At 40.1% G+C, this 26,535-nt stretch overlaps 2 protein-coding genes across 2 annotated transcripts; both read left to right on the top strand.

The window, feature by feature from the left end:
• The first annotated feature begins 1,831 nt into the window (after positions 1-1,831).
• LOC134803245 (transmembrane protease serine 9-like) lies at positions 1,832-18,508 on the top strand. Its single transcript, XM_063775942.1, has 12 exons — positions 1,832-1,985; positions 5,484-5,661; positions 6,324-7,057; positions 7,533-7,654; positions 8,335-8,505; positions 8,774-8,924; positions 9,990-10,285; positions 12,966-13,152; positions 14,388-14,509; positions 15,171-15,347; positions 16,633-16,795; positions 18,138-18,508. The coding sequence occupies exons 1-12, from the start codon at positions 1,952-1,954 to the stop codon at positions 18,497-18,499; spliced, it is 2,697 nt and encodes an 898-aa protein (XP_063632012.1). The 5' UTR covers positions 1,832-1,951; the 3' UTR covers positions 18,500-18,508.
• A 1,758-nt stretch (positions 18,509-20,266) lies between these two features.
• On the top strand, positions 20,267-25,399 carry LOC134803045 (uncharacterized). Its single transcript, XM_063775747.1, has 4 exons — positions 20,267-20,467; positions 20,894-21,054; positions 23,114-23,273; positions 25,281-25,399. The coding sequence occupies exons 1-4, from the start codon at positions 20,332-20,334 to the stop codon at positions 25,397-25,399; spliced, it is 576 nt and encodes a 191-aa protein (XP_063631817.1). The 5' UTR covers positions 20,267-20,331.
• The last annotated feature ends 1,136 nt before the right edge of the window (positions 25,400-26,535 follow it).

The raw sequence follows: 26,535 nt of genomic DNA, 5'->3' as shown, positions 1-26,535 counted from the left end.
TTCGTATTTATACGAGTATAAATTTAATATAGGTATCTATCTATCTATAGGTCCTTAGACGTCATCTCGGAAGCTGCGCTTCACATATACCTATACTTAGGTACTTTCATCAGTCGAATGTGTGAACTCCATATGAGTAGGTGGACAGACATGATGGATTAATAATTCAGTGTACCTACAGTTAAATAACTAACCCGTGTGACAAGGGCGTAAGATTCAATATTGCTTGAGATGAAATGTGACGTCCCACGGTCAAAGGTACCTTATGGCGGGTATGGAGTTATGCATACCCCAGTAATCTACAATAAATAAGCTATCGATAACACAAAAGATCAACCTTCTAGGTTGCGTAGTTACAGAGATATGATTTTTTGAAAATAATGTTGTGAAATGAGCAACTTTACGATAGAGAAGTTTTAAGTTTAGCCGCCTAAAAAACTATGTTCCTGAAGTAAGTTACATAGTTGACTACAAATAATAATACCTTATATATCTGAGATTAAAAAAATATTGCGACTTGTTCTGTAATGCAAATAGAAACTTTTGATATCGACTGATCTATGTGTATACTAACCAATCTCTTGAAAATAAAGTTTTATTTTATTTTCACGATTGATTGCAATGAGCTCTCAAGATTTAAATTTTATCTATTAGAAAACGACACTGACAGACAGTTTAAGCAAAAAACAATACCGATTTAGAGGTGAAAATGTATTTTCTGACTTTTTCATATAAAATCACAAAATTGAATATTTTTACTTTTAATGTGACACACAATCAACTTTTCTGAGCACATATGAAAGAAATTCTGTCATTCAAATGAAATAAATCCTAAAACCCCAACTAAATACTATATTTAACCCCTTATGCCACTTTAAACTTACATAACAATAACAGTATTTGCTCCATACATTTACGAAAAGGTACCTTATGGAAATAAATCTAATAATACATCACTACAAAATATCAATCATATTACAGTTTAACTTTTATGAATAGAAAATATTAATTTACATTAAACTGCCCCAAATTTAATTAGTTCTTCGTCATAATAATCTTAAAAAAAGACCAATAATTTGTATGTAATGAAAAGGTACCTTGTGATTAAGTTACATGATGAGGCATGATGATGATGGAACAGTTAGGATAAACTAATAATATTTTGGGGTTAAGATGGTATAAATCGTCTATTTCTTATCAATAATATATTTCGGTTGCTATTGAAGATAAGCGGCATTGAGGTTCAATGACCTCAGATATTCCATAAGGTAATGCGTCGGGTATTGGCATTTTTCAGCAAACCAATGGCTGATTTACTGCATGCGACCAAACCAAATGAAGATTATTCTAGTTAAGAAAGACTTGACGAGAGTAACTTTGGTATAATAGCAGGCTACTTGGATTTGTAATGTCGGTCGATGTACGGTTATAATATTTGCGAGGCGCCCCAACCAGAACTGAAATTATCAAATTAGTTTTGCTGAATGCTAATACAGTTCTCTACCAAACTTCTTTTCCCGTATTGACTAGTTTTTTTGGGAATTTTCAATCTTTTTTTCCATAAGGTACCTTTTCTACTAAACTCTGAGACGACATTACTAGGCTTATAACTAACTTATAACAAAAATAAAAACAGGTAAACAAACGTTACGCATTAAGGTTTCAGATCAAACATTAAAAAAAAATTGAGCATTTGTTCACCTCTTTACAAAACATTTCATATCTCCGAAACTAGAAACCCTCATAAGGTACCTTTTCCCGTGGAACGTCACAAATTATTGTTAATTTACTCGTGAAGTTCTGTTTTGTTTTGTCAAGGTATTTATAGACCTGCATTCACGGTTTTGTAAAGGCAATAAAATAATTAATATTAAAAATAAAATATGTGTCACAGTTACAAGAAATAAATGATTTTGAAATTTATAATAGTTATTTACTTTTAGTGACAAAAATGTATGGAAAATGGATGTGTTTCGTGATATTAGGTAAGTGAATAATTCTAGAAAATGTAAATAAGCAAGCAAATACTTAATAATGTAAGTTTTTGTAATTACGTTAAGTAGGTATGTACGTATTTATCTATTTAAGTGTTGTATTATTGTGATGACAATTACACCAACTTTGGTTAGTAGGTAGCCTTAACAAAAAGAAAACTTTCCAAATTGATGACCATGCCACCGTTATCAAGAAAAGTTAAATGAAAAACAATTATGAAATACGAATTTTTTAATATACTTAGGGTAATTGCGTCCAGTGTCATAAGTAAAATATATTAGATAGATAAATTGTTTAGTTTAGATAATAAGGCTTACAATAAGTCCTTTGTGCAGCAATGATGGTTTATATTCAAAAACTAGAGCCGGACGAAAACTAGCGCAATGACCCTATTTATGTGTTTTTGCACAATACATATCATTAGTAAGCTAGCAAGTTGCTTGCAAGCCCTTCGTAGATCCCCGTCTATAAATAAGGAAAACGGACCAACCGGTATATTACAATACATCACATTCAAAACGACACAAGCGCCTATAAAATGTATACCAACTCTGGCCTTTGAATTTTAGGTACTAGTTCAGCTTTACCTGAATATATGTGACGTTCCACGGGAAAAGGTACCTTATGAGGGTTTCTAGTTTCGGAGATATGAAATGTTTTGTAAAGAGGTGAACAAATGCTCAATTTTTTTTTAATGTTTGATCTGAAACCTTAATGCGTAACGTTTGTTTACCTGTTTTTATTTTTGTTATAAGTTAGTTATAAGCCTAGTAATGTCGTCTCAGAGTTTAGTAGAAAAGGTACCTTATGGAAAAAAAGATTGAAAATTCCCAAAAAAACTAGTCAATACGGGAAAAGAAGTTTGGTAGAGAACTGTATTAGCATTCAGCAAAACTAATTTGATAATTTCAGTTCTGGTTGGGGCGCCTCGCAAATATTATAACCGTACATCGACCGACATTACAAATCCAAGTAGCCTGCTATTATACCAAAGTTACTCTCGTCAAGTCTTTCTTAACTAGAATAATCTTCATTTGGTTTGGTCGCATGCAGTAAATCAGCCATTGGTTTGCTGAAAAATGCCAATACCCGACGCATTACCTTATGGAATATCTGAGGTCATTGAACCTCAATGCCGCTTATCTTCAATAGCAACCGAAATATATTATTGATAAGAAATAGACGATTTATACCATCTTAACCCCAAAATATTATTAGTTTATCCTAACTGTTCCATCATCATCATGCCTCATCATGTAACTTAATCACAAGGTACCTTTTCATTACATACAAATTATTGGTCTTTTTTTAAGATTATTATGACGAAGAACTAATTAAATTTGGGGCAGTTTAATGTAAATTAATATTTTCTATTCATAAAAGTTAAACTGTAATATGATTGATATTTTGTAGTGATGTATTATTAGATTTATTTCCATAAGGTACCTTTTCGTAAATGTATGGAGCAAATACTGTTATTGTTATGTAAGTTTAAAGTGGCATAAGGGGTTAAATATAGTATTTAGTTGGGGTTTTAGGATTTATTTCATTTGAATGACAGAATTTCTTTCATATGTGCTCAGAAAAGTTGATTGTGTGTCACATTAAAAGTAAAAATATTCAATTTTGTGATTTTATATGAAAAAGTCAGAAAATACATTTTCACCTCTAAATCGGTATTGTTTTTTGCTTAAACTGTCTGTCAGTGTCGTTTTCTAATAGATAAAATTTAAATCTTGAGAGCTCATTGCAATCAATCGTGAAAATAAAATAAAACTTTATTTTCAAGAGATTGGTTAGTATACACATAGATCAGTCGATATCAAAAGTTTCTATTTGCATTACAGAACAAGTCGCAATATTTTTTTAATCTCAGATATATAAGGTATTATTATTTGTAGTCAACTATGTAACTTACTTCAGGAACATAGTTTTTTAGGCGGCTAAACTTAAAACTTCTCTATCGTAAAGTTGCTCATTTCACAACATTATTTTCAAAAAATCATATCTCTGTAACTACGCAACCTAGAAGGTTGATCTTTTGTGTTATCGATAGCTTATTTATTGTAGATTACTGGGGTATGCATAACTCCATACCCGCCATAAGGTACCTTTGACCGTGGGACGTCACATATTTTAAAACTTATTGCAAAGATATAAAGTTCAGTTTTGGACAATTTAGTTGTCGTTTGTATTACGGGGTTTACCTTGACTTTGCAACATATCTTGAATATCTTGTTATTGTTCATCGGTTACCGAGCTTTCGTCTCGGCCAACTTTTATAAAAGAGATATCTTCCTAACTTCCTATTATATTTTACGCTTACAGCTTGGCAAAAAAGAGTAGAAATTAAAAAGTGGCAACACTGTAGTGCCGTCCCGTTTTCTTATATAAATTGGTTTGAAAGGGACGACACTACAGTGTTGCCACTTTTTAATTTCTACTCTTTTTTGCCAAGCTGTACCTACATCTTTACCAAAAGTCGCCGGGCAAGGGGGCTGGGCCGGTGTACATAAAAGGACGAATTGAGTTTATATGTTTATATGTATATGGTAGTACCGTTTCACAAAATAGCAGAACGTCGTTAACAATAATTAATTTGTTTCCAATTCCCAAAAATATTCAATCCCTACTAAAAGTAAGAATAGGAAAGCAACTCTGTCTGAAAAGTTGAAAACTTGGTGCTAGGTGCTAGATCAAGAGGTTGTAGGTACCTATCTCTCTCCGACCCCTAGACTCGCTACCGAATAGCGTTAGTAATAACATCGGACCGGTGCAATGGCCGGTGCACTGACAGATGCAATGATGACCTTAAAAAGTCTATTTTTGTCGTAACCAGACTTTAAAATGAGCCCTTAGGTAATCTGCCCATGAGGTTTAGGCGATTGCAAATATTTGTGGCATTCTCAACCAAGAGGGTATACTTATTGTCGGTTGTCAACGAGGCGCTATTTCCATATAGCTTCTATTTGAAACCAACCTTATCGACAATGGTTGAAAACGTCACATATAAGGCGTATTCTGCATGCAAACCTATTGTTTTTTAGGCAAAAAAATAATTTTCTCAGTTGGGCTTCTGGGTTTAACTTTTTATACCTACCTACATAGAAAACACCCATAACTCATCAGGAACAAATATCCGTGCACATCACACAAATAAATGCTCTTATCGGGATTCGAACCCGGGACCACGGCTTTATAGGCAGGGTCGCTAGCTAGGTAGACTTAGACCAAGAAAAGTCTGCAGTGATTTTGATAGCCCACGCAGTGCAAGCGTATAAATAACACTTGCACTGCGTGGGCTATCAAAACCGCTGCAGACTTTTCTTGGTCTAACTCTACCCACTAGGCTAGACAGACAGTCATAAAAACAGAAATATAGGTATGCATAAAAATAACTGTACCTTTTCAAATAAAAAATAATTGCGTGCGACAAAAACATAGAACCCTATTATGTCATTAAAAGGGACTGGACCAAATCTTTACAGACCTCGTCATCGTAACCTGCAGCACCCGGGACCGGTTCTACCACGACTACCACACCAGCCATGACAAGAACCCTTGGAGTGGGGACTGGAGCCAAGGCTGGCAGCATGACTGGTTAGGGCAGACTACTACTCGGCCCACCAGACGGAAGACCACAACTGCAAGAGTTGTAACTGAGAGGTAGTAGGGCTTTTCATCTGGTTCCTACCCCCACCCCTTGTCTCCTTGATCGGCACTGGTAGCACGGTCGCATTTTTATCGCTTGTCACTATGCCTGTCACGTTCTAACAAGTAAGTAAGTGCGAAAGGGACGCGCATAGTGACAGGGGATAAAAATAGAACCGTACTGCGCCCGCTGGTGTACTAAAAGAGTGATAAACTGCGAGCACGGCCAAGCTATAATGTTTGTTAACATTGACGTGGCAGTCTGTGTCTGCAACAATGTTTGGCCGCGGGACTTCACCTTAAACTTGGCATACTGCGGATACCTAGTGTGCATATTTAATTACACAAGGGTCTACCGCGACATAATTTCATCCGACGTTTTAGCTGAGTTGCACCAGCTGTGGTCACGGAAAGACCCACGGAACGGAATGGGTGGAACGGTAGACCCATTTGTGTAAGTAAATACGTGTACACAACGCGAGAGTATAAGTGTTATATATATTGCAACCTAGTGTTTTCGAAGTAGGTATGAAATACCCAGGTTTATAAGTAAGTAGAATATGTACACTAGGAAATTTACCGAAACGGATTCTTGTCGCTCATTGCAATTAAGTAAACCCAACTTTATTCGGTTTCGTTCGGGTAATGTTGGTAAAGTTTTTGAAATTTCATTTCAGTACCCCGACCCCAACGCACCCTCAACCCGTTATCAGAGACGTCGAAATAAGACTGGGAGAAAGCCAGACAACTGACTCCCCCACTCCGACTCCCAGACCAATAACATTAATACAAGATGAGTCTCTCGTGAAAGAGCAAAAGCCTCAAACTGTGATCAATTCTGGCCAGAATCGTGATAATTTTCAAAGTGTAGGAGCCGAGAATTCTGATATCAAACCTGTACAAGCTGAAATGGCTTTATCAAATAATGATAATAAACCAGTTTTCAATCCTGCGTCAGATAATAATAATGGTTTTGGAATAACAGTAGTAGATGATTCCAAGGCTAATAATAATGGTTTTGGAATAGCAGTAGTAGATGATTCTGAGGCTAAGCCTATTCAAGAAACTGCTCTACCAAATAACGACGCCAAACCTCAAGACAGCATTGGGACTGATCAAATTACACCTATAAGTACTATAGACGCAGTTGACAATCAAGCTAAACCTGTCCAAGCAGATCCAAATGATAGCAAAAAGCCCGTTTCAGATGATGATAATTATGAAGAATATTTAGCATCAATAGACGCAGCTTTAGGTGATATTCGTGGAACTAATAATGGGAAAGATGCACCATTGTTCGATGAGAAGGCGAGTATGTGGCATGTCGCTATTTATGAGAAGAAGATGGCATTGACTGAACATGTTTATACATGTGGAGGGTCGTTGATCAAGGCTGACATGGTTATTTCAGGTAGGTTTCATGATGTTATCCATATAACGCTATTTTGCAGAGTTTGTAGGCTAAAGGATGAATCACGCTACAACGGTCTATACTCTGTATCTTTAGGTATTTAAATAAAAGTAAACAAAATCTACCCTTAAATGGCTCCTTAAGCCAGTTGGAGATGAAAACATTACACGATCAAATAATGTAGGTTAAAGTTAGGTCGTTCAGTGACAGATCCGGGCGGTTTTGTATTTGGTTGTACCAATAAATGTTATAACTACCCGAAAATTTAAATTGTTTGTTTACCTAAAGATACAGACTATAGGCCCGGACCAGTCCGCCCGTCACTTCAGTTTTCTATGAAAGCATTCACGTGATCACCGATCGCCTGTCATAGAAAAAGAAGTGTCGGAAGCGTCCCGGCCACGGCTCGGTCTAGCGTGAGTCATCCTTTATGGATGCTATAGGTATACTAATGATTGGTCCCTGTTTTGTTCAGCGGGGCACTGCTTCTGGTCCCCCGTGTGGCAGGCGCTGCCGACGACGCGGTTCCGTGTCGCGGCCGGCAAACTGTATCCCGACTACGGTGATCAGAGAGACACGAATGCACAGTATTCTGAGGTAAGGACACACTCCATAATATTGCAGCGGGGCACTTCTGGTCTCCCGTGTGGCATCAGGCGCTGCCTGCGGGTTATTTCGTAGTCGACATCTCTATAGCGTCGATTACGTACTTATTTTAAGCGAGGTTTAGACTAGAAAGAACTTGCAAGCAATTTTCATACACACTCAGGTATCTGATCAAACTTGTGAATGCAGTATACCTTAGTACTTAGCAGGGATATTGCGAATATTCGCATCCGCATCAGTTCTGCATTATTTTTAAAATCCGCATCCGCATAAAATCTATGCGGGGCTTAATGCGGATGTCGAACATGTCGGAAACAGGATAGCGTCTTAGCGGTGGCGTAAGTGCTAGGTAATTTCGTCATTACCTATAACCAACTATAACTAAATCGCCTACAGTGGCAGATTTGCTCTAACGTCGCCCAAGTTTGCTCTAACTGTCTCAAATACTAAACGTTTCGTTTTATTTAAAATAAAAATTACTAAAATGTAATATTTGACGTTTTTTAAGTACCTACCTAATCTTGACATCCGCATCCGCGGATGTGAGCCTTTAAATATCCGCATCCGCGGATATCAAAAAATCTGCATCCGCTCAACATCCCTGGTACCTACTTAGTAATCGGCAATGTAACGTAAATTACACCACTACATGTATCTTCTTATATTTACAGATTAAAAACATATCAATATCAGACATGGATGAACCGTGCAAGCAGCCGGACCTGGCGTTCATGATTCTGGTGAGGCCGTTCATATACACCAGCATCGTCAAGCCGGTGTGCTTCAGCTTGGATTGGGACTTGGAGTCAATCAGGCAGATTAGGGAAGAGAATATAGGAACGGTTAGTGTACAACATTGACAAACTCCTAACGTATGAAAATTAACGTGACAAATGGTACCAAAAGTCATGAGATTATTTCCATCTATTTAAAAGTTTCGATTAGCGTTTACTACCAACGATTGTCCCTTACAACGAATGTCTATACGCCATTTCTTGGGATTAGTAGCCAAGCGGAAGGCTATCATGAGTCGCAAAAAGCCGGAGCAATGCTCGAAAGATGCTGAATTTGGTTGACACAATATTAACAGTCTTAAGATCAATGTTGCAGGTAGCAAGCTGGATCGCCATAAAGAACGGTGAATGCGTACCCCGACGACACAGCTGGCTGTCCCTCCCGTTCGCCAAAAGCGACGTGTGTCAGTATAAGGTGCACTACCAGACCACTGGAAGCACCTTGAGCTGTCCTGGCGAGATGAATAGTGAGTAGAAGACTTTTCAACATTTTTTATCTGTATTCGTTGTCGGTGGTAACTATTTTACAATCTTTTTCGGACTTTTCTGACACTGCCTCAGATTTCCCATTGCCTTTTCGCTGGCCGGGTTGGCGCGTGGGTCTTAAGGCTCCTCTTCACGTTGGGCCAACTCCAACGCCAACGAGGGACGCAGCCATGCGGTAGAATGAGATAGCAATATCACTTGCTCCCTCTAACGCATAAATGCGTCGCTCGTTGGCGTTGGCCCAACGTGAAGAGGAGCCATTAGTTTTAAATCCCTGCACTATAGGTAGGTTTAACTTACGACGAATGTCCGAATGTTTTGGTTAGTTTTGATTTTTATTTTATTTATTGTCAATTAGCAACTATCTTTGAAAGATGTTTTGTACAATAAAGTGTTTTACTACTACTACTACTTAAACCTACTTTTAATTGCCTTAACTATATAGAAATAAGTAAGGATACAGTGCTAACTTCATATATCAGTTTTCTTACCAATACGCGGGTTATTTCATAGTCGACATCTAGCGTCTAGTAGTGGATTTATCAGTTCTGCTACTCGACAATAGATGTCGCGACGAACGAAAAGTCTAATGCTCAACAACTTTCAGCTTTCAGCGGATTAACCGGAACTCAAGTCATTGATAACTTTGTTACTCTTACTGCTCCTACACTTTGCAGCTACTTTATAGATTAGAAATTATTTTATTAAGGTAGGGCACTCAAGGTCTATTATTAACACATTGCTTATTATTACATTATTTTTGTATAAGACTGTTTGTTGCCTAAAAAAATAAAAAAAAACTGTATCTTCAAATTCTGCTTGTAATATTAAGTTGTAAATTGTTTTTTTTTGTCAGTCGCGACACTCGTGACATCTGGTGTCAAGTAGCGATACTGATAAATCCACTACTTGACGCTAGATGACGACTACGTACGAAATAACCCGCGTTTTGGTAAGAAAACTGATGTATGAAGTGAGTACTCTATCTTCACTTATTTTTTTATGCCTTATCGACTTGTTCTTCAAAAAACATTCGTTCTTTTTAGTTACAACTGCATGCGATACTGACAGCGGCAATGGCTTGGTATTTTATCGAGACAAGGTCCCATTCATCCTTGGTGTTGCCACCGCGCCCGTCGTTCGCCGATGTGGCAGACTCTACAGCCGCAGAACTTACACTGTATCGGCCATAATCGAGGAGAGTGGAGATTTAAGGAAATTCTTGAAGGGCATTACTGCTGATGTCTACAATTTGGGCGAGTGTGAGAACTTGTACAGAAATCCAAATGATAATAATCAGAACAACGAAACGGACTATGGGCTTGGAGATAGATTCGTGCAGGTATAGTATAGTACATTCTGACAATAAAGAGTAGAAATTAAAAAGTGGCAATACTGTAGTGTCGTCCCGTTTTCTTATAGGCGTATCCAGACGAGTTCATTTTCGCCAATCTGATTAAATTGACCGATCGAATCACGGACGCAAACGCCAATTTGGCTCGCCGCATTCAACGGCCGATAATTACCCGACCCGCCGATATTACCAATAAAATGAGGTGCGGACGCAAGAATACCAATTTGTGACGCCAATATTTTCGTTCTGGGGCATTTTTTCAATTTAGAGGGCTTTAATATCACCATAAATCTAAATTGGAGATTGACGCCAATTTCATTTCTGATCAAATCGGTCGATTTGATCATCCCGTCTGGATACCGCTATAGATTGATTTGAAAGGAACGACACTCCAGTATTGCCACTTTTTAATTTCTACTCTTTTTAGGGTTCCGTACCCAAAGGGTAAAACGGGACCCTATTACTAAGACTTCGCTGTCCGTCCGTCCGTCCGTCCGTCCGTCTGTCTGTCACCAGGCTGTATCTCACGAACCGTGATAGCTAGACAGTTGAAAGTTTCACAGATGATGTATTTCTGTTGCCGCTATAACAACAAATACTAAAAACAGAATAAAATAAAGATTTAAATGGGGCTCCCATACAACAAACGTGATTTTTGACCAAAGTTAAGCAACGTCGGGAGTGGTCAGTACTTGGATGGGTGACCGTTTTTTTTTTTCGTTTTTGTTTTTGCATTATGGTACGGAACCCTTCGTGCGCGAGTCTGACTCGCGCCTGCCCGGTTTTTTTTTGTCAGACTATATCGCCCACACTGTTAACTGTCCATCGGTGGTTATTACAAAAAGCATAAGGTCCACCGATGGACAATTAAGAGTCTTGCCGTTTGTGCGTTACGGACCCGGGTTTCTTTGGCTCCTTTAAAAGGAGTAAAAAAACCCGAAAGAGTAGTACTAGTATATAGAGGGCAATGATATACAATGGCGGACGACTGGCCATCAGTTGTCTATCGTGGTGCGCAATCGGGAAGTTGTTTTTTATGACACTTCAAAGCATAGAGTAATATAAGTGAAGAAAGAGTGGTAACTCCATACATCAGTTTTCTTACCAAAACTCGCGTTATTTCGTAGTCGACATCTAACGTCAAGTAGTGGAACTATCAGTACCCCTACTTGACACCAGATGTCACAAGTGTAGGTAGGTAGTGAAAAATGTACTACTAAAATAATTTACAACTAATTTTAAAATAGACTTCCAGTTAATCCGGTTATAATATTAGCTGAATATTGTTGAGCAATAGAGTTTTCGTTCGCCCAGACATCAATTATCAACTAGCAGTACTGATAAATTCCGCTACTTGACGTTAGATGTCGACTACGAAATAACGCGCGTTTTGGTAAGAAAACTGATGTATGGAGGTACCACTCTTTCTTTACTTAAATTACTCTATGCTTCAAAGGAATCATGGCGTAGGTGATCTCACAGTCGGCCATGGCAGTGGCTTTGGCATGGCCCATCGTTAGCCACTTTGTACGGGGGCCTTTATGGATCCGGATTTATTTGGCTCCTTTTGGGGTTTTTAGGGTCCCGTACCTCAAACGGAAAAAACGGAACCCTTATAGGATCACTCGTGTGTCTGTCTGTCCGTCTGTTTTGTCAGCCTATTTTTTCGGAAACTACTGGGCCAATTAAGTTGAAAGAGTCTAGCAGGCTAAGGAAGGAGAAGTGGCCCCTGTGACGATAATCGGATTTTTATAATGTCATTTGTTGGCTATCTTATAATATAGAAACACCTTAACTTTCAGCCCCCTATCTTGAACCGTCACCGAGATAATGTCAAAAACGTCATTTTATGGACACATTTTTCAAAGTCGTTTTTCTCCTGAACTATATAAGGTAGAGCAATCAAACCAAATCATAGCTACAAAGAATGAGTAGGAGTATAACTCAGATTTTTTTAAATATTTAATTCCCTGAAAAAATAATGATTATAATGTCAGAGATTTTTTTGACAGCTCTTTTCAACAAGTAATTGTAAAGGTACACCTATGGAAAAAATCACATAAACTGCAAATAGTATTAGCTACTACCATGCGAAAAATCAATTCAATGTAATTGGTGCAACATACCTTTGGCTCACATATGTAAATTAGTGACCCAAAGACGGACATGTAACGTAAACAAAAGAATTTTAAACATGGGGACCACTTTTGGGGGGGTAAATGAGAAAGTTATTTAAGAGGAGGGTTAGGAGTTATTTATTTTGTTTATTATTTAAGAAAATAGCCAAAAAATTCATTCCACCCCTTATTCTCTTATCTCCGAAACTACTGGCTCTAAAATTTTGAAAAAAATACATATTATAGTTCTTTACCTATAGATGACAGGAAAAACTATTAGAAATGTGCAGTCAAGCGTGAGTCGGACGTAATGTACGGAACGCTTGGAACGCGAGTCCAACTCGCACTTGGCCGGTTTTTGAAGTGATAACTTCTTTAGCGGCGCTGTGCACTTTTTGTGACGGGGAAAAAATGTTAAACTCGCGACAGCGTAAGACGTAAGACGCTTCGTAAGACGGACACGTGAGCTGATCGAAAAACTATTACAATGTCATTGAGTTTTCACTTCTGCCGCCACTCCCGGAGTGTAACCCGTTTTTTTTTTGTTCAAGGTTGCACCACCTGCCGAAGACGGTAACTTGTACACCGGGCAAGGCATAGGGTCCACGCCGGTGCCGACGCTGCCGGGCACTAGCGCCCCCTCGTTCCAGTGGCACGTCGGAGTCTACAGCAAGCGCTGGGCGCCGTACATGCAGATATGCGGCGGGTCGCTCGTCAAACGCGACTTCGTTATATCAGGTAACTCTCTCTCTCTCTCTCTCTCTCTCTCTTCTTCCAACTAGTAGAGTAGAGTATAGGCTCGTCTCCGGTGCCGACGCTGCCGGGCACCAGCGCCCCCTCGTTCCAGTGGCACGTCAGGGTCTACAGCAAGCGCTGGGCGCCGTACATGCAGATATGCGGCGGGTCGCTCGTCAAACGTGACTTCGTTATATCAGGTAACACTCTCTCTCTCTTCTTCCAACTAGTAGAGTGGAGTATAAGCTCGTCTCCGGTGCCGACGCTGCCGGACACCAGCGTCCCCTCGTTCCAGTGGCACGTCGGGGTCTACAGCAAGCGCTGGGCGCCGTACATGCAGATATGCGGCGGGTCGCTCGTCAAACGTGACTTCGTTATATCTGGTAATTAATAGTCCTTCTAAAATCCCTAAGTATCTTCTTCTTCTCCTACCTAGCGTTATCCAGGCCTTTGCCAGGGTCCGTTTTCCTACTTGCTTTCCTCCACTGCGGGATCCTGGGTGTCGTCTCGTGTGAGCCTTACGCTCATATCGCTTAAAGTCCATAAGTATATGTATTTTTATTTTTAACGTATGTTCTGTTCCTCAAGTGGGGCACGAATGTGGTATCTCTATGGTATAGTTGCTTTTAGGTTGCAATAAGCAACTCCACTCGTGGTGATCTGATGAAATTAAAGCCATAGAGAAATAAGGAAGCATAATAGAGTGCTCACTCCATACATAAGTTTTCTTACCAAAACACTTATCTTCGTAGTCGACATCAGATTCATCAGTACTGCTACTTGACAATAGAAGTCGCGACAAACGAAAAATCTAATGCTTAACAATTTCCAGCTAATATTATAACCGGATTACTGGAACTCTATTTTCTATTTTGTGATATTTTAATTAAATTTGACTAATATTTTAATCTTATTTTAGTTTTATTAGAATATTGTAAGAATTTTAAATTATTATCTTAATTGTGTTCGTGAATTTAATGTAATATGACCATTTGTCATCTGGAATAAAGATGAATTGATTGATTGATTGAATTCCCTCTGCTTGTGTAATATTAGTTGTAAATTCTTGAGCAATACACTTTTCGTTAGTCGCGACATCTATTGTCAAGTATCAGTACTGATAAATCCGCTACTTGACACTAGATGTCGACTACGAAAGTAATAGTTGCTTTTAGGTTGCAATAAGCAACACCACTCGTGTTGATCTGATGAAAAGCCTGTGATATTGATCGTTCCAGCGGCCCACTGCTTTTGGGAAGACGTGGGCGGCCAGCAGCGCGCGAGCCTGTTCGCGGTGGCCGGCGGTAAGCTGTTCCGTCCGTGGAACAACACGCAGGACACTTACGCGCAACATTCTGATGTAAGCAGGCGTGGCTCATGGACTTCGTCTAATGGAGACGCCTTGGCTGTCATTTTCTATACAAAATAGTCTGCCGATTTTTGCGGGGGAGGGACACGTCAAATGACATGTACGTAACATACAAATAGCCATGTCAGATAAACGTCAGTCCATACAAAAGTTTGCACAACTGTGCAAGGTTTTCGGCTGTGGGGTAAGCTCTTAAAGGCGACTCCGGTTTATTAAATGCTCTAAGCTACATGTACATGCGGCCCACACCAATTTTGGTGTCTAACAGCAGTACTAGCGTGCACCGCTACGGAACGGACGCCTGCTCGCGCTTGCGCCACCTTGCGGTCATATCTATCGTAATAATAGATGCGTTTTGTTACGCTGCGTCTTACGTAAAAGCGAACAACTCGCGTACGCGGCGCGGCGCGGCGCGGCGGGCCCAAGGCGCCGTTCGCGTTCGCAACGAGATCGCCCACGTAGGACACTTCTATAGGTATCATAGGACTGATTCACCCCGCGCCGCATCGCTTCGCTTCGCGTTCGCGTGTTGAACGCCTACCTACGTAATACGCTGCGTTAGAGAGTGAACCTTCTGTACCTAGTACTATTATCTATTCTGTGATGTAAGTAACTGTTTAATTCTGTGTAAGAGTGTTTGTCATGTCCTCAGGTATCAGAGATAATCTTGCCCGCCCGGTTCCGCGGCGGCACCACCAGCTTCCAGGATGACATCGCCATCCTGCGGCTGACCACCCCCTTCACGTACGCGCCGGGCGTGCAGTCCGTCTGCGTGGACTTCGACCGGCAGTTCGAAATGAAACAGTTGCGACCAGGGAACATCGGAACGGTAAGACCATAAACCAACCACACCAACACACTGCAGCACCAACGGGATCCTGAGCGCGTTCGCGGACCGTTGGGATTCCGCGCTGATGCGTCGATGGACGCAGCTTTATGTCTCGCGCTCCACGTATAGCCTGGCAAAAAAGGGTAGAAGTTAAAAAGTGGCAACACTGTAGTGTCGTCCCTTTCAAATCAATATATAGCCCCCATTCCCACGGGCGCTTTTACAACGCGCGTTAAAAAAGCGTTTTAATGACACAAATGGATATATGTGTATTTATTCACACGACAGCGGTGGCGCTTTTTATCAAGTGTTGTTGGATTTTCGACTTTAAGCCTTGGTCGTTAAATCGAATTTAGAGTGCGGACAGATTCAAGGGCTTTTTTAACGCGCGTTGAAAAAACTCTCGTGTAAATGGGGGCTAAGAGAACCGAACGACACCACAGTGTTGCCACTTTTTAATTTCTACTCTTTTTTGCCAGGCTGTAGGTAGGTTATAAGTTTTTAAGTTTTATTTGTTAAATTTTATTTATGTTGCTTTGCAGTAACACTAAATTTAAGTATGTTCCTAACTTGTTACTAACATAATATGGGACTTGAGCAGAAATAAATGTTATTCATTCATTCATAAACATCATCATCTTCCCCGCGTTATCCCGGCATTTAGCCACGGCTCGTGGGAGCCTGGGGTCCGTTTGGCAACTAATCCCAAGAATTGGCGTAGGCACTAGAAAGCGACTGCTATCTGACCTTCCAACCCAGAGGGTAAACTAGGCCTTATCGGAATTAGTCCGGTTTCCTCACGATGTTTTCCTTCACCCAAAAGCGACTGGTAAATATCTAATGATATTTCGTACATAAGTTCCGAAAAACTCATTGCTATATACGAGCCGGGATGTGAACCCGCGACCTCCGCATTGAAAGTCGCACGCTCTTACCGCTAGGCCACCAGCGCTCTCTAAGACATGAAACAAAAAAAAACCGCACAAGTGCGAGTCGGACTCGCCCACCGAGGGTTCCGTACTTTTTAGTATTTGTTGTTATAACGGCATGAGAAATACATCATCTGTGAAAATTTCAACTGCCTAGCTATCACGGTTCATGAGATACAGCCTGGTGACAGACGAACGGACGGACGGACGGACGGACGGACGGACGGACAGCGGAGTCTTAGTGATAGGGTCCCGTTTTTACCCTTTGGGTACGGAACCCTAAAAAATCACAAACTATTAGGTTCCATTGCTAGTGGAATATGAATAGCTTTATTTTTGACTTTTATATATTGCAGATCCTCGGCTGGGGTCTGACGGAAAAGAACGGCAATCCATCACAGCGCCTCACGTACCTGGACCTCCCGTACATTGACGTCGACAAGTGCTTCGCGGACTCCGAGTTCTCCTTCCACAAGTACATCACCAGCGACAAGATCTGCGCCGGAGACGTTTTCACTGGTAAAACACTAATATTAGGGGGACAGGTAAAATAAAATCGTTAGTGTCAATATACAGGGCGATCATTCCAAATGGGTCAGTATAGTTTGTAGGTTTCTAATAGAGGCCGAGCTAATCCTATTGTCTATTGTTAAGTAAAACCGCTCGTGCCACGTGCCACAACCACCTGCATAAAAACCTGCATACTTCGGTTACTGAGTGCCGGCGAGTCGAACACTACAGAACCAGTCTAAAAGTGTCATCGAGATGCGTAACAAAGGCGTGTTATCGGAGGCGCACCTACACTGGTTTTTTGAGCGTTGGACTAGCCCGCGCTCAGGTGCCAAATATAATAAGTATGACCCTTTTTTGCAGGTAAGTAGCACGTTCGGTTTTACTTAACAATAGACAATAGGATTAGCCGCCGGGCTCTGTTACAAAGCTACGAACTATACCTACGGAGACTGGAGACGTCAGAAACTATGAGAGATAGCGAGATCTGTTCTTAGGAACCATGGCTTCGATTTACATGACATTCGATCTACTGACATGATATAAATTTATTAATTTCCGTTACCCAAAGGTTGCCTGGAAGAGATCGCTTTTTGGCGATAAGACCGCTTGTTGTTGAATCTCTTCTTCCTGTATTATTTGTTTTGTATTCTGTAATGAGGTGTGCAATAATAGTTATTTGTTTCACTCGGGGGCAAAGTTGTTGTTTAACCGCTCGTGCTAATATTGATACCCGAGCAAGCGAAAGATTCCAAAATTGAACCACGAGCGTAGCGAGTGGGTCGAAAAAAGGAATCGTGAGAGTTGCGAGGGTTTCAAAGCACGAGGATTACACAAAATTTGCCCCCGAGTGAAACAAAATTTTTCAACCCAACCCGAAGCAAATATTACATGTAAAATATCAAACCAAATCAAATTCAAATGAATGTTATTAAATATTTATCATCCAAAATCATCATGTAAAAGTCAATTCTACCAGCAAACAAAAGAAAACAACTCAAAATTTGCATTTGATTACTTTGCCTCACAGGTGAATAAAATGCAACTTTGCTATCAGTTTTCGAAGTGCAAAATAAGCCTTTCCGAGCTGGTGTGGTGAAAAGAGTATTTGTGTATTGTTTAGTACTGGCACGGCCAGGACTATTCTCATGCATGCATGCCGGTAGAGGGACTTCGAACGGGCTAGACTCTGGTGGAGATTGTGATGTCTTTACCCACCTATGTGTCTAGAATACATAAAGATCCGTGCTAGTTCTTTACTCTATATTCTTTACGCCATCTGAGCTTAGTTTTGCGCGTTAATCCTCAACATTTCAGCATTTATAGACGTAAGTACTCGGTTTGGTTTCAGGCAAGGCGCTCTGCCGCGGCGACAGCGGCGGAGGCTTCGTCCTCTACTCCTCAGAGATCCCGTACCTGCACGGCGTCTCGTCTACCGCCGCCGGTGACGACAACCTTTGCAACGCCTTCGCCATCGCCGCCTTTACCAGCCTCTACGCACACCGCGCGTTCCTTAGAGACAACATACCGGACATAGACAAGGAATGTGTTCAATCAGAGACTAGAACACAGTCAGCACAAAAAGTAAATGTAGACACGGCTCTTGGGATAGAAGGAGCTGTGACGACAGGGGCTCCGACGTCAGTGTATACCAACATGCCGTATTTCCCTTATCCTAATCATTTTGTGTGCAATTGCAATTGTAATCCTTAGGTCTTAATAAAATGGAGAGAGAGAATGTCTTTTGTTTTAATTTGCGGTGAAAATATATACGCTTTACATCCTATAAGATATCTAACCTCAGGTACGCGGATGATACCACCCTTTTCGCATCATCGGAAAATGAAATGGCGGAGTTGCTTCACAAACTGGAAACCATCAGTATGGAAATGGGACTTGCTATTAATAAATCTAAGACCAAGCTCATGATCATTGACCGTTTCACAGCTATCCAACGCAACAATCTCCTACGTGACTACGAAACCGTAACCCAGTTCCAATACCTTGGCTCACTGATTACCAACAAAGGAAGTAGCGAACCTGAGATACGGAGACGGATTGGCATGGCAAAGTCTGCAATGACCCAACTGAGCAAAGTTTGGAGAGACCGTAATATTAGCCACCGGACTAAAATACACCTGGTGCGCACCCTTGTCTTCTCCATTGCTCTATACAGTACAGAGACGTGGACATTCAAAGCCGCTGATAGACAGAGAATCGACGCTTTTGAGATGTGGTGCTGGCGACGTATGCTAAGAATACCATGGACGGCCCGCCGCACCAACATATCTATTCTAAAACAATTAAAAATAGAAAAGACTCAACGTCTATCTACAACCTGTTTGCAACGAATATTGCGGTACTTTGGCCATGTTGCACGCAGGGATACCAGCAATTTGGAACGCCTTATCGTGACCGGTAAAATAGAGGGAAAAAGGCCTAGGGGTAGAAGTCCCAAACGATGGTCGGACCAAATAGCGGAGGAACTAAAAATACCTGTCAGCGACGCACTCCACCAAGCTAGAGAACGGGACCGATGGAGACAACTAGTTGACGGAATCAAACGGAGTCACGATCCTCAGCAATGAGGGACCGATTGAAGAGAGAGACATCCTATAAAGTCGGGCACACCTGACGGTGAGCTCGCACTCGGCGACTCTGACTGTCTCTGACTGACGTCACAAAGGGACCCCTCTGACCTACATCGTATATAGGTGATAGAGTCCGCTAGAAGGCCCACCACATACGAGCTGAATTGATCCGAATTTCAGCACCGAAATGTCACAGTAATAAATAAGGTATATAGAATAAATTCAGATATCCTTATTCCGTGCTCCTTGCTATAGAAATTCCGGTGCTGAATTTGAACAATTTTTGCTGTACGCCTGTGATGTGAAAAAAAAGGTCTGTATTTTGAAGTATATATATATGTACGTCCTCAAAATTTCCTGATTGGATTTTTTATTAAATTATTTTTGATTATAGTGCAATCTATTAACTAAAATATAGACGAACTATATCCTAGGCAAAAACCTAAGTTCCGACGCCTTTTAATTAACAGATGGTGCTCTCAGGGCCTACCGCGAACCACGTTCGACGTGTTGCCTCTGTGTCGCACTTGTAAATTAGTACGTAAGTGTGACAGGGAGGCAACACGTCGAACGTGGTTCGCGGTAGGCCCTCTCGTCAACCTTATTAAGTTTCACTACTTGGCAATAGAGGGCAGTGTATTAAAAACTGTCAGAGGTACGATATTATTCTTTCACAGATTTTAATCAAACTAATATGTAGTTGAAAGAGAAAAATAACAGATATTAATTTTGTATCAATTACAGCAATTACATTTTAAAACTAGTCTGTGTTGGAATTAGTACGTACTTTTAGGCAATTACCGATTGAGTCAAGCGCTTTAACTGTCAAGTGTCAATGTCAGTCGGCTGTCATTCGGAATTCGGATGCCGGGTACCGTTCATACTTGTTCATTCTTGTTTGTTATTATTTTTCTCCCATCAAATAGGAACAACTTTACTGGTTAAAATTAAGAAATGGAGCAGTGGGAAGCTATTATAGAGAATTTAGAGCGTCCGCCGGTTCAGTGCCACCGTACGTTCGAGAAAATATTGGAAACTGCAGCAGCTTTATTGAGTACCGCGGCGACACAGCTCGCCCCTTTTGAAACAGGTAAATGAGCAGGGATTTTATAACTTTTCGAGGCTTGCTGCTTCCTGAAGAGTCCGCAGCAAGCTCCGCCGAATTTCACCTTCCCATACAAACGGAGTTTCGTTCTCAGTTTAAAACTGCGTGTTAGATTGTAATGAAACTTTGCACATACAATGACATGAGATATATCTACTATATCTAGTCCTGTAATTAGTTTATATAGCTGCAGTTTATAAAACAGACAAAATAGAGCGAAAATAAGTTTTGCTTAGAATATATGCCATCCAATTATAATTCAGCCTATTTACGTCCCACTGCTGGGCACAGGACTTCTCTCAAAATGGAAATGAATATAAAACCAATACTTCTCCATCCCTTAACACTCAACAGAAAACGGGAGGCATTTAATTAGTTTCTAAAACAATTTCTTATTTCCCAACATCCCAGAATGGCTGGTGGAGACTCTTGTTCACTCTCCGGTGGAGCTCTTGACAACTGTGTCCCAGAAGCGAAGCGACGAGGTGTGGCGCAAAGCTGTGGTAGACGCTCTGAAACTTATGGCAAGCGTGGCCGGATTGTCTCATAAATACTATGAGCAGATTGTTGATGTAAGTTTTATCTTACCTTAAAATTAGGGATTGCAATCCGGTCCGGCGGATCCGGTAATCCGGCCGGATCCGGCACTTTTTAGGAACTACCGGATCCGGTTAAAATCACCGGATCCGGATTAAAGGATGGAGATGTTATGGAAGGCATTTGTAACGACCGGTCTGGCCTAGTGGGTAGTGACCATTCAGTGACACTGTCTATGAAGCCGATGGTCCTGGGTTTGAATCCCGGTAAGGTAATTTATTTGGGTGATGAACACAGATATTTGTTCCTGAGTCATGGGTGTTTTCTATGTATATAAGCATGTATTTATCAATATACTATATGTATATATATCATCGCCTAGTAGTACTACCTAGCTAGCTAGTACCCATAGTACAAGCTTTGCTTGGTTTGGGGCTATGAGTAGGTCGATCTGTATAAGATTGTCCCCAAATATTTATTCATTAATTATTTACTTATTTGTGATTTAGGCTATAGAACTATTTTCACGGAAAAAAAATGAAAGCAAGATAATATTGGAGCACATTTCATATACTTTTGGTTAAAAATAAATATCTTGATATTAGAATGGATATCAGCGTTACAAATAATTCCATCTAAGAACAGTTGCGAAAACTTGTCCTTTCAAGGAGTTCTCCAATTCCCATCCCATAATTATCCCATTAACAGGCTTTGGATTCTAATCAAATTTATAATTTTATTGTAAACGTAAATTTGAGCAGAAATTAATAAATGACTTAGATTTCAAGTTTTATTTTTAAATTCAGATTGACATTGTGAGACTTTTTAATACTTACTTTTATTTTATTGTTAAAAAGTTATTTCTTAATAACTTAAAATTGTTGTTTTATGAATACATTTTTAAAAATACCCTTTGTTTCTCATATAACGTATAAAACTTGAAAAATATGTCATTTAATTAACTTTAATATCCTTATACCTAACCGGATCCGGTCCGGCCGGATCCGGCCGGATTGTGGCCAAAATCCGGATTGAATTGAAAATCAATCCGCATTGCAATCCCTACTTAAAATATATGCCATTTTATAGTAATGCAGCTTATATGCATCCGACTGCTAGGCCCATGTGCAAAAGGGCTTGGGCTATAGTCCCCACGCTGGTCCAATGCGGTTGGAGACTTCACATAGACCATTGAATTTCTTCGTAGATGTAGGTATGCAGGTTTCCCCACGATGTTTTCCTTCACCGAAAAGCTAGTGGTAAATACGAAATTATATCATTTTTAGGGTTCCGTACCCAAAGGGTAAAACGGGACCCTATTACTAAGACTTCGCTGTCCGTCCGTCCGTCCGTCCGTCCGTCCGTCTGTCACCAGGCTGTATCTCACGAACCGTGATAGCTAGACAGTTGAAATTTTCACAGATGATGTATTTCTGTTGCCGCTATAACAACAAATACTAAAAACAGAATAAAATAAAGATTTAAATGGGGCTCCCATACAACAAACGTGATTTTTGACCAAAGTTAAGCAACGTCGGGCGTGGTCAGTACTTAGATGGGTGACCGTTTTTTTTTGCATTTTTTTCCGTTTTTTTTTTCATTATGGTACGGAACCCTTCGTGAGCGAGTCCGACTCGCACTTGCCCGGTTTTTTATGTCATTTTGATAATAGTTGAAATACTGTCATTAGTCCTTGAAAGACTAGTTGTAGTTGAATTTAAACTTGTGAGACATACTAACATTGAATAATTTTATGACAAATAAAATTAAACATAGATAGGGTAATTCGCCAGTAACCGGCCACCCTAAACTAAAAATGAATTCTATTCACCTATAAACAGAATTCATTTTAGTATAAGGCGGCTAGTTATTGAAGGCTGGCCAGTTATTGAAACCTTATACTAAAATGAACTCTGTTTATAGGTGAATAGAATTCATTTGGTGGCCAATTACTAAAACCGGCCAGTTACTGGCGAAATGCCCTAATTTTATTTTACAACAAGTGAGTCTAAACCGTAAAATTATTCAATACTAGTTGTAGCTGTTGTCTAAATATATGTATACTTATTTTACGTAACAACTACTTTATTTCAGATTTGTCTTCTAAACTACGACCCAGAGCTTCGTAAGCACGCTCTGGCGTGCCTTGCCGAGGTCGCTAAACATTCGGACGCTGCTACCAGAGACTTTGCAAGACACGTGCAAGCGCTGGAAGAGGCTACACAGTGCCGTGCACCTATAGCATTGCTAGTTGGTAAGTAAATAAATAATGTGGCCCTAGTGAAAAAGGGTACAAGTCACGCGCAGCTTAGGTGTAAAAGGGCATAAGTGTTACGTGGAACTTGGGCCCTTTTACAACTGCGCTGCCTGAGACTTGTAGCCTTGTTCACTAGGGGGCTGTCCATAAATTACGTCATCGATTTTTGACGATTTTGGACCCCCCCCCCTATAATCATCCAAAAATCATGCTTCAAATGACCCCATTTCCTCCTACTTCATGCTACCGTCATCCGATGTCCAGACCCCCCCCCCCCCCCACTAATTTGAAATGACGTAATTTATGAATAGCCCCTAGGGCCACAGGTCTATTCTGGAAAGTCAAAGTGTCGTGCGCCTATAGCACTTCTTGGGATGGCCAGGGGGCGCCATAAGCCTTCACTAAGAAGTGCATATACTTGGAAAAATTCGACCTATGCCGCTGTGGCCCGGTGGCCGAATAGTACAGGCACCTGCCGCGATAGCAGAGGACGCTGGTTCGGTTCCAGCCTGGGGCACTGGAGGCCTTGGTCACTTATTCTTAGTATTTGACATTTATTGAAGTGAAAACTTCTTTAGCGGCGCTGTGCACTTTTTGTGATGGGGAAAAAATGTTAAACTCGCGAGAGCGTAAGACGTAAGACGTGACGTCACGTGTCATTGAGTTTTTCTTTATTGATTTAAATGCCATCTAGTGAGTTTCCCTCTAACTGGTATAATATAACTCGAGTACTAAGAGTGATGTGCTTAGGGGTTTTAAGGGTTTTCAAGTAATGCGACGAAATAACGCTAGATGGCGTTAACCTCAATTATACATAGTGAAAACTTCTTTAGCGGTGCTGTGCAATGTCATTGAGTTTTCACTTCTGCCGGCACTCCCGGAGTGCAACCCGTTGTTTTTCCAGTTTATAGCACTTCTTGTCGGTATGTATACAAATCAGCAACCAATAATTTTACATTCGGCCATCTTGACAATTAGACAAACAAGTTAAAATACTACACATGTAACATGAGGACATGGTGTAACATGAGGAAACCGAATAATTTTAACAGCGTATTCCTGATCGTATTTAGAGACAAAAATGTCCAATAAACTTTTTTGAAATTCGCCTAGTTTCAGAGTTAATAAATACCAAATACATAAAAAACTAGTCTTTATTGTTACATAGTGAAAAACGCCTTTTGATGGCGAAATATCCTTATTGATAGATGCCAAAAAGTGACAAGTTACACTTTGCGAAAAGGGGTCATCCATTAATTACGTCACACGTTTAGGGGGAGGGAGGGGGTCAAGAAAATGTGACATATTGTGACATGGGGGAGGGGGGAGACACAAGCTTTGTGACGTCACTTTAACTTCATCAGTAACCGATTTTTTTTTTTAAATTATTTTATTCGCTGTACATTTAAATAACAAGTTTTTAAAACGATAATCGTTTTTATTCTTTTAATTTTCTTTCCTAAGCAGTTTTGGGTTATAAAATTACTAATATTTATATCGTCAAAAATATTTTGATAAAATATTAATAATACTTAGGTACTTACTTAATTCGATTTGGCGATTTCGTAGAAAAAATGTGACGTCACACTAGGGGGGAGGGGTTTGCCAAATGTGACCAAATGTGACAAGGGGGGGGGGAGGGGTCAAAAAACCTAGAAATTCGTGTGACGTAATTAATGGATGACCCCAAACTAAGTTTTACCAAAAAAAAAGTAAAAATCCATTTTAAATGACAAGTTTACAAGTTTAGCGAAATTGACCAAGCTCATATTACATTTTTTCCTTCTCCGAAATGCGTGGTTTAAATCTTTCGCATTCCTCGTGAGCACCTTGTATATTAAAAAACCTTACTCGCAAACACATCACATTGATCTCTCAAATGATATCTAGAAGATTTCATCAGTATGTTTTTAACATATACTTTAATTTTTTCGCGTAGTAATAATTAAATCGAAATCAAATCGATCGATATATAGATGATTGATCGAGTGTTTTTGCCAACAGGTGCACTGTGCGAGCACCACCCCGCCGTCGTTTGCGATGAGCTCACTCGCATCTGGCGCGGGTACCTCAACATGCTCGACAACAACAAGAACACGGTGAGACTAGTGGACAAATCCTAACTCTTATAATAATTAAAAAACCCGGACAAATGCGAGTCGGACTCGCCCACCGAGGGTTCCATAAAAATTTCACTTTTTATTTTTTTACTAGCTGATAGAGTAAAAACACCAGAGCACCACTTAAAACAATATTTATTAGGGTATCACAAATATGAGAGTATAGGTCTGAAAATAATATGCGACGACGCTCTCGCACAAAACCAATCTAAAATGGACGACATCTCTAGTGATGTGATATTGCCGGTTATCGTAGTGATGTCAAACACCGATGAATGACGATCCCGCCGTTTACTAGCTTTGCCTGCGACTTCCTCTGCGTGGAATTAGTGACAGCAGCTAAAGTAGGTATAGCGCCTGGATAATGCTAATAGCAATCATTCAATTCGCGCATTGCTTACTTCAATTATTAGGCAATTCATTAACTCTTTCAATTCCACCCCCCTTTGCACTCTCTTCAGGGATGATTTCCGACATAAAAACTATCCTATGTCCTTCCCCGGGACTAAAACTATCTCTATACCAAATTTCAACTAAATCGGTTCAGCGGCTTAAGCGTGAAGAGGTAACATACAGACAGACACACTTTCGCCTTTATAATATTACGACTTTTAATATTAGTATGGATTTTTTACAAATATTTTGTCCTGTATTTATTTATTTGTAGTGTAAGACGATATAACTTGCCAAATTTCATAGTTCTAGGCCAACGGAAAGTACCCTATACATTTTGATTCCCTTGAGAGTGTCGAAATATACGTTTTTTGTGGTATAAACGGCCGTATCTTTTTTAACGTCATTCAATAATGTTAAAAATGTGGGAGACCGAGCTTTGCTCAGAAAACATGCAAAAATGCGCGTTTTCCCAGGGACAAGACCTAGCTAGATCGATTTATCGCCCCCGAAAACCCCCATATAGCAAATTTCATCGAAATCGTTAGAGTCGTTTCCGAGATCCCCGAAATATATATACATATAAACTGCCAACAAACTGTCTCACAGTTTGGCGAAACATTAGATTAAGGTACTAAATATTGTATTTTTTCTGTTAAATTTTCAATAAAAAAAATATATATATAATTTGACTGAATTGTAAATTTTATCTTCCTTGACATTTTATCTGTTTGCATGTTTTTTGT

The sequence above is a fragment of the Cydia splendana genome, chromosome 26, assembly GCF_910591565.1.
Source record: "Cydia splendana chromosome 26, ilCydSple1.2, whole genome shotgun sequence".
NCBI classification, from domain to species: Eukaryota; Metazoa; Arthropoda; class Insecta; order Lepidoptera; family Tortricidae; genus Cydia; species Cydia splendana.
This window is presented reverse-complemented; position numbering and strand designations above follow the sequence as displayed.